Source organism: Nematolebias whitei, chromosome 18, assembly GCF_014905685.2.
Source record: "Nematolebias whitei isolate Nwh7 chromosome 18, NemWhi1, whole genome shotgun sequence".
Taxonomy (NCBI): domain Eukaryota; kingdom Metazoa; phylum Chordata; class Actinopteri; order Cyprinodontiformes; family Rivulidae; genus Nematolebias; species Nematolebias whitei.
Window position 1 is genome coordinate 15,227,107 of NC_056515.1, and position 9,195 is coordinate 15,236,301.

The 9,195-nt window shown below is 36.6% G+C and overlaps 1 protein-coding gene across 1 annotated transcript in view; it reads right to left on the reverse strand.

Annotated features, from left to right (window-relative positions):
* parm1 (prostate androgen-regulated mucin-like protein 1) overlaps window positions 1-4,722 on the reverse strand; it is a 27,337-nt gene extending 22,615 nt beyond the window's left edge. Inside the window, exons 1-2 of the mRNA XM_037691946.1 lie at window positions 4,618-4,722; window positions 1,440-2,084 (exon numbers count right to left, since the gene is read on the reverse strand). Coding sequence (XP_037547874.1) covers window positions 1,440-2,084; window positions 4,618-4,651 — 679 coding nt within the window. The 5' untranslated portion in view covers window positions 4,652-4,722. The remainder of the gene's footprint in view (window positions 1-1,439; window positions 2,085-4,617) is intronic.
* Between the last annotated feature and the right edge of the window lie 4,473 nt (window positions 4,723-9,195).

Consider the following 9,195-nt stretch of genomic DNA (forward strand, 5'->3'; position numbering starts at 1 on the left):
TATATATATATATATATATATGTATGTATGTATGTATGTATGTATGTATGGGAAAGAAGGTGCATAAAGATAAAAGATGAAATTATAATTGTATGCAGGTGGGGCCAAGAACAAAAAAAATAGACTATCGTGATAATTGGCAGGACAAATGCATGTGGATTATTAAGAAAAGGAAACATTAAAAAAGATTACTTTGTGCAAAGGCAAAGAAAGCAACAACACAACATACTGAGTACATTTGAAAAGTACATATAATCTTGATATAATGAAGTGGGAAAAATATAGCTGTATTTTCACTTGTTCATTTATTAATTTAATAAAAATCTCACTACAAAAGAAAACGAGGAAGTGTGAAAAGGATTTGTTCACATATTAAGCACAAAGGGAACAACTTAGAGTTCCTTAACTTAAAGTGCTTGAAGTGAGACAGATGGAGGATGTGATGCAATGGCATAAGTTGTTGGTGTGCTACTTTGGTTTTAAATGTTTGATAAACTTGTGGGTAATTTACAGTGAAAATTTGTAAAATAATAATAATAATAATAACAAAGACTAATCAAGACAATAAACCTAAACTTTTTTGATAGTTTTTAATGTTTTATTTTTTGTGTTAAAGTTGATATAGATTTTAAAGAACTATTTCCAGAAAATACTTTAAAAAGTAGAAGCTCCTTTGGTTTATTGAATATTTAGAGCTAATTTATAGCTACGTTATAACTAAAATGCTATTTTATAATAAAAACAACAAACATCATATCAACTACAATTAGATATTAGTATGTTTTTAGCTCAAAATGATTGTCCTGCCTACAAGTTAGCAAAAGTACTAGCTATTAGCATAAATCTCTGATGCATAAAATGTAACATAAATGCTAACTTGTAGATTAAATGCTGTGAAGAATTTAAAGTGATTCTTAGACAAACTTTTGGCACATTTTCTAAAAATTCATACAGAAGTAAAAACAACTTTGAAAACCTTTTAAACTGCTAAAATTAATGAAAAAGAGGAAACATCTGTATAGCTACTTCCATTACTTTATTTGTAATCTACTCAAAGGTCAGAATTTCAGAGTTTCAGATTGGGGGAAAAATCAACTGAAATTTCCCCGCACTCAGAATTTCAACTTGGAAAGTCAGAATCTTTGTCAACCCCAATTTTAAAATCCTAAATGGCTGCTTTGTACATGAAAATCTTTCATAGCATCAAAAAGAAACATAGTTTCATTTATTTTTCCTACGAATCCTAATAAATCAGCTGGTGAAATAGTACTACACCACCCCTATAAGGAAACATGTTGCTATAGTGTTTGAATGCATAAATGGACAAGAAAATCCTTGTTATTGGCTAGCATTGCTAACAGTGGTTAGCCTGGTTTCTGTGCACTATGTCTATTCATCAGTGAACTGCAGTAAAACTAGATGTTGTTTGTGTTGCTTACCTGTACTAAGAGCCTTTGGACTCAGTCTGTCATGTTGCTGAGTGGTGCTGCTGGTTGTGGTGGTTGAGACAATGATGGTACCAGTTGAGCTGGTTGGAAAACTACTTGCAGTGGTAGAGATAATGTTGGTGGTACCAGCTGAGCTGGTTGTTGGTGAAGCTGTGTTACTTGTTGGAATACTAGTAGAGATAATGTTAGTGGTACTAGTTAAGTCTGTTGTTTGTGGGATTCTGTTGCTGGTGGAAAAGCCAGTTTTAGTGGTAGAGATGCTGCTGGAACTGGTTGTTTCTGAGTCTGTGGTGCTGATAATAATGCCAGCAGTAGAGATGGTGGTATCGGTTGCGTTGGTGGCATCACTGGTGTCAGTGGTCCTGTCTGTTTGGATATTGCTGGTACTGTGAGCAGTATGTGTGATAGTTGTATCTCTGGTTGTCTGAAGCCCTGTGATAGATGGTGATGACAATGAAGACAATGAAACAGCTGAAAGTCTATTCTCAGTTCTAGCTGAAGTGGAGGATTGTGGAGCTCCAGTGATGTTAGATGATGCCAATATTCTGAGTTTAGTAGAATTATCAAAGCTAATTCTTAAGTTAACATCATCTAAGTTTGATGTAGCCTTTTGTGTTATTGAAGATAACAGCAGACCTGTAATTAAAAAAAAAAGATACTTTTTAGTGGTCAAAATATATTTAAATTAAATTTCTACAATGCATTTCAGTGAATTTAGGAGCCAGCAACAATTATAGATTGTGTTAGCTAGTGAATCACCTGTCATTGTTAAGCATGTCTATGCCTGTCTGTCAGCAAAATGTCTTGTAAATCACTAGACAGATTTTAATAAAATTCAAAGTAATGGATGGATTTACTTCACTCACCATTGTAATGGTTGGACAGTTGACTCAGTTGACTCAATCAGTTAACCAAATCATCTGTCCAACTGTTACAGTGGAGTCAATTTTATTCAAGATGGCCGTGACTTAAGCAAGCACAATAATGGCTATAACTCTCTCAGTTTACTAACATTCAACTAAAATTTGGTGTGGTGTAGTTGAGACTGATCCCCAACACATATTTCAAGCACTGTAGCTCATTTGATATCTTGCAGTATTGTACCCTTTTCACTTTAGCCTGCTTCAATTATGGTGTTCCATCCATCCATCCATCCATCCATCCATTTTCTTTATGTTCTTCCTTTTTGTGTCGCGGGGGTCACTGGTGCCCATATCTAGTAATCACTGTGTGAGAGGTGGGGGACAATGCCCTGGACAGGTCTCCAGTCAGTCACAGGGACACAGAGACAAATGAGACAAACGACCATTCACTTTCTCACTCCCACCTAGAGACAATTTAGAGTTATCAATCAGCCTAACATGCGTGTTTTTGGTCTGTGGGAGGAAACTGGAGTATCTGGAGAAAATGCACGCATGCACGGAGAGAACATGCAAACTCCACCCTAAAAAGCCCCGGCCGGGATTCAATCTGGCAACCTTCTCACTGAGAGGCAACAGCTTTACCAACTGCACCACTGTGCTGCCCTATTGTGGTGTTCCCCAAGGATCTGTTCTTGGCTCAATTTATTTAAATCTACATGCCCCTTAGGCTCTATCTTCAGAAATTTTAACATCTCATTTCACTCATTTTGCCAACAACACTCACTCCCATACAGACGACACCCAGATCTATGTTCATTTGAAGCACGGTCAATTATTTTTGGTAAAACTACAGTTTGGCTGGATTATTGTAACTCTCTAAATGTTGGTGTTAGCCACGACAACCTCTCAAGACTCTCAGTTAGTTCAGAATGATGCAGCTCATCTTTTACCACAACGAAAGAAACAAGAACATATCCCTTTGGTGCTGTTTCCCTTTATTGACTCCCTGTTTGTTTCAGAATTGATTTTAACATTTTATTGATAACCCTTAAGGCTCCTTTAATGGACAGGCTCCTGACCTCCTTCCTTAGATGTAATGATAATTGTTTTAGTTATCCCAAGGTCCAGACTGATCTATGGAGGTGATTCGATATTTAGTTTTCTTAAGGTCCAGGCTGGTTCAAGGGTGATTGGATCTTTTCCATTGGAGCTCCTAAATTATGGAACCAGCTGTCCCTTCATGTAAAGCAGATCTAAATTATCTGTGTTTTTAGGTCTCATCTTATAAACACATTTATACTCACTGGCTTTAAAGACCCAATAATTTTTCTTTTTATTTATTTATTTATTTAGTCTTGCCATGTATATAATAGTTTTATTTCTTAAACTATGTGTTGCTTTTGTGTGCATCACTTTGGCCAATCACAGTTTTTTTTTCTTTAAAGTAAACAAATACATTTGATTTGATATTTAAAGTTTTACTAAAATATACATTTTTGACAAAAACTTTAACATGAAATGCAGCATGTTATGTACAGGTTATCAAGGAATGCTTGATCTTTAGTTTTCTGTGTATTTTAACAACCAGGACTTCATTAAAGTTGTATTTTTTATAAAAAATGTTGTCACTGAGGGATTTTCTTTTAACATTTTGTAAAGCAGAATGACATAAATTTATTTCAAGGCAGAGTTTTGCTGTCTGAGCTTTTTAGTTTTGAAAGTCTAAACAAATTCTGTGTCTCCCCTCATATAATCTGATAATAAATGTTTAAAGTTTGGTCTTTCAAGGATGACTAAATAGGCAAGCTTTAGCACTACTGTAAGAACCATTAAAACATTATAACAGTGCAACATGACAGGTTTTTGAGCCTCACAGTGGTTCGCATCATGTCAAAAAAGAACAAGGAGACTTCCTGCAAGAACAAGGCAAGACTTCCTGCCTGCCTTAAAAAAATACAAACACGAACTAGTTTCAGTCATAACAGAATTAAGAGGGGTGGAAATACACAGTCCTGAACACCGAAGAGTGTTTCTGTTGTGTAACCCCCCCTCAGGTAAACCTGGTTTGTGGTTTTAACTTTCTGCAATTGAACATTAACTCGTAACAATCATCCAAAACAAAAGATAACCTGACTGAAAACTATATGACAGTTGGGGATTTCCCAACCATGAGTCTTTACCACTGACATTTACTTTTATGAATAAAAAATAAAACCGATGAGTGATGCATTCTCTGTCATGATTTACTTCATAAAAAAAACACATGGACAGGAAGTAAAAGAGTCCTAATTTGAAAGTTTACTCACATGTTATGAGCCTTTGCAGGCTGAGCCTCACCATTGTTATCCTGTCAGTGTTTAACTTCACGTACAGCTGAGGGTTCGTGCTCTTTGCTCCCTCAGAGCGGATCTCCCTGTGACCGTGTCAGTGATTATATATATATATATATATATATATATATATATATATATATATACAGGAGCTGTGAGAGGAGGCGAGGCCACATGGAGACTGTCATGTAGAAACCACAGAGGGAGGCTTGGTCTTCATGTTAGGGGCTGTGTTAATGGAGTCATGATAGCAGGAAGTGATGGAATATAAATGTATTTTATTTTAAGAGTTAAAATGGTCCTGTTTTTCAATCAAATGTTGCTATTCCAAAAGGTTCTGTATTAGATCTGATTAGTTATTTCATTGTTAAAAGTATTTATTGGAATAAAATGAGAATTTATTTGTTTTTATCCTTAGAAATAGTCTCTCCTTTGCTTGTTTATGTGTTTAAAATAGTTATATTCTATTAGGACATTTACTTTTTGCAAACGTTTATTTGACATGTACTACTGTATATTTAAAAATAAGATCAGTGAGATTTGAGCTGTAATGACTAAGCTGCACTAGCAGAGGGCAGCACACACACAGCTATAATTTTATGAGTTGGAAATTCATCAAAACATCTTGTACAGAAATTATTCATGATTGAAAAACTTTTTGAAAATTGAAACACTTTTTAAATTTTTACTATCACAAGAAAGTTAAATTGTCATCTGGACTGTTTTTTTTTTTTAAAGAAAACCTTTCATCTTTCATCCAAAGGACTTCATCAGTCTGAGGCCTGCCAGCAGGATCTGTCGTATGGTATTAAGTAGTGTAGTGAACTCGGCCTCCGACCAAAACCTGTCTCTGAAGACCTTCATGGGACAGGAACTGTTATTTCATTGATTTGAATCCAGAAATACAAATTAGCTCATCCAGAGACTGTCTAATTGTATCCTGAAGTAATCAATTGAAAGAACACTCTTCTTTTTTATTATCATTACTATTTTACAATATATTGATAAATCAAGTGTGTTTAGTTCATATCATTTCTAATGTTGAAGTGAACCACTCATTTTAAATCAACTGTGAAACAGTATTAATGATTTTTAAAACCTCATTTAAATTAGAAATCAAGTTAAATGTTTGTTTACAAAGTAATTATGCATTTAGATTTTCTGTCTAAAGGAGAAGTAGTGATGTTGGTCAAAAGTCAGAGACAGTCTGAAAAGAAGTTATTAGAACGGGCTGTATTGTTTTTAAACCTAGCAGACGGTAAAAAGAGAAACACTGGCATCTGCGTTGTCTCACTTCGCCATAACATTTCTCTGTCTGTACTAAACGTTCCTAAACATTCCTGAACCCTCTGTTTTCTTGTAATGACCCTCTGACATCACTAGAACCACCCCCTGTTGGTTGTTTCAACCAATCAGGAAGTATTAAGTGATCGGAAGTGAGAACTCTTTTAAAAGTCGACACTTCCTGGAACTATTCAGTCTACTCTGTCTTCAGAGTCTTCTCCGTCTTCTCAAGTTCTTCTGAGTTCTTCTGAAGTCTTGGATCTGAGTTGAACTCTGTCTTTCAGTCCTCTCCATCTACAAAAGGCTGCAGCCCAGTGTGACTCATCACTAGAGCATATCACCTCTCATGGTATAGTCCTGTTGGGCTAGATATGTCTAGGTGAAAAGAATTTGTTCACCTGTGTTCTCTTTTCCAGTTTCCTGGTTCCTCGTGTTTTTGGATTCTCCTCGTGACCTGATTTGGATCCATCGGCCTGTCAGGTATCCCTCGTGCCTTTTTGCCTCCAGTTGCCAGCCTTCCTCGTTTCCCTTGGGCCCTCGTTGGATTCCCCTCTGCTGCTCACTCCCTGGACTGAAGGACCAGCTCTCCTCCTTCGGGTTTGGACTGTAAGGACAAAAATGCTCTTCAGACAAACCACTCTGGTCCTCCCCTCTGGACAAACATTAACCTGTCGTTCCTCTTTCCAGGAGCCGCTGAGAAGCAGCGTGTGGACTTTATTTTTCACTGTACATAATAAACACTGTTCTTTTTGTACTTCCCCTGTGTCTGCCTCGTTCTGGGTCTCATATCATCTGTGTTCCCCGCGCACTCCTAACACTTGTAGGACAGAGGAACTGATTGCCATGATCAAGGTTCAAGGTTCTTTATTGTCATTCACATCACATGTGATACGTGAGATAGAATGAAATTATCTACACAGGGTCTCAGTTATATCCAACAATAGCAAAAATATAAATTGTGAAAGATATAGTGCTAAGGATCTAAGATATAAACTAAGAAATACACTCAACTAAGAAATATGCTAAACACAATAGTGCAAAGATGATGACTTGTAGGACAGACAAACACTTTCACTTTCTTTTCCTGAATGTGACATAAAAACATTTGTTCAGTTTTGCTCCACCCCTTCCTGCAGGTATGTGCTGTTCAGACTGACACCAATCTGATACAAAACAAGTTTAGACAAGTTGTTCTCTGTGGTAGCTGTTTTTTCCATTATCTGTAGTTTTTCTCAGTTTAATCTGCTTCTTCCTCACATTCTCATTCGCACACATATACTCTTTCTTACTACAACTGACTTTCATTCGTCTTCTTTCAAGTGCATACATCCACCTCTCTAGGCTCTCTTCCACCTTTTCCCTGTTCTGACCACAGATCACTGTCATCTGCAAAGTCTATGATGATTCCTGCACTCCTGAAACTTTTCGTCTTCCACCCCGTCCTCCCTAGACTCTTTTTCACCTCTTTACCACACTTAACAAATCTCTGTCATAAACTTATGGTACAAAAATTAAGACACTATTGTTCAGAACATTTAAAAATGTACACTGAACATTTTTTTCCCAATTTATCATTTTTTTTTTTACTTTTAGCTTTTTTACCTGAATTCTCAGTTTTAATTTTAAAAGAAAGATCATCATCCAGCCATGTACTCTGGTATTTGTTGCATCACTCCATTTTTATTAACCTTAATTAATGGGTAGGTGTAGATTGATTAATCTTTTAGACAATATAAAACATAATCGGCATGCTGTTTATTTTCACTCCTTGCTTAAGAATAATATAGTCAAAATCAGACTCTTTTCATCAGTACTGTATTTATTTCTGTGTAAATCTGACCTTTAAATGCTCATAATGGATTCAAAAAGTGTTCAATACAAAAACAACTGGACTTTATTTGTCTGTTTGGGTTATTATCCAGTGTTGTCTGAACTCCAGGCTCAATCAAACAGTCTGGATAATTTGCAGACATTTCTCCACTTGAGAGATAATTACCCCTATTATTCCATTGATGAAGTGGCACCTGAAAATCCCTTTAATGTTTTACCCTTTTTGTGTTCGGCAGGAGCAAGACGGCCTTTATGTTGAATAAGAGAAGAACTCTTTAAAAATGAGGGGTTTTGAGGACCATGTGGGCAGAAAAAAATTTAATCTTGCCTGCATCAAACTGAAGAAAAGCAAGATCAAACTCATCGTGATTCCTCTTTGCACTGTCAGAGTCTTCACCTTAATCACCTGCTGGATCCTGGAGGATACTCTAATCGCATGCTGCCATGAAAAGCAGGTGATCATCTAGAGCAATTTCCAGTGTCTGGTTGTTCTGTTAGCAAAATTCTGGTTGACCAGTAAACAGGTTTCAATTAAACCCTTCCAATTTTTTTTTTTTTTGTATTTCCAGGGGGTTCCTGAAAGACACCTGCCACTGTCAGGCATCCAAAGGTTTCCAGAAGGGCCCTTCTCTCCTTCCTGAGTCCAAGGGATTCCAGGGGGACATCTGTCAATGTCCAATGTCCAATAGGGTCCAGAAACAGAAGGAAAATATCTGAGGGGTGTCAGGAGGAGACCTTTCACTCTATGATGTCCAAAAGAGTCCAGAAGCAATAGGAAAGTGTCTGAGAGGTGGGTGTTTAGAGGAGATCTCTCACTTTCTGGCATTCAAGAGTGGGTGGGCAGCTGTGGCTCAGTGATTAGAGCAGTTGTTCTCCATTGGGAGAGTTGAGGGTTTGAGTCCACCAGCAGTCACATGCTGAAGTGTCCCTGGGCAAGACACTGAACCTCTCATTGCCTCTGATGTGTCCCATCAGTGTATGAATATGATCTAAAGCAGGGGTGGGCAATTATTTTTTCCATGGGGCCACATGAGAAACAGCAAATATTGTTGAGGGCTGGCACAAATTACTTTTTCATTCAACCTTTATTTAGACAGGTAAATCCCATTGAGCCTCGAGGACTCATTTACAAGAGAGACCTGATTTCAACTTAACTCAATACTGCATAATATTAATAGTATTTCATTATTAAAAGCAGTACATAACACTGTTTTAACAAGCTGGTAAGAGTATTTGTTATGATTAAGCAACAAAAAAGCGAGGTTTCCTTACAAAAAATGTCATTTATTCAATTACATTTCCCTGTACAATGGTAAACTGTTAACATTTTTACCATTTGTGACGTTATATTAATGATCATTTTCAGTCACACTCACCCCAAAACTCATTTTGAGTTTTATATACTGCTGGAAAAAGTTCTTAACTTTGTAAATATATCAC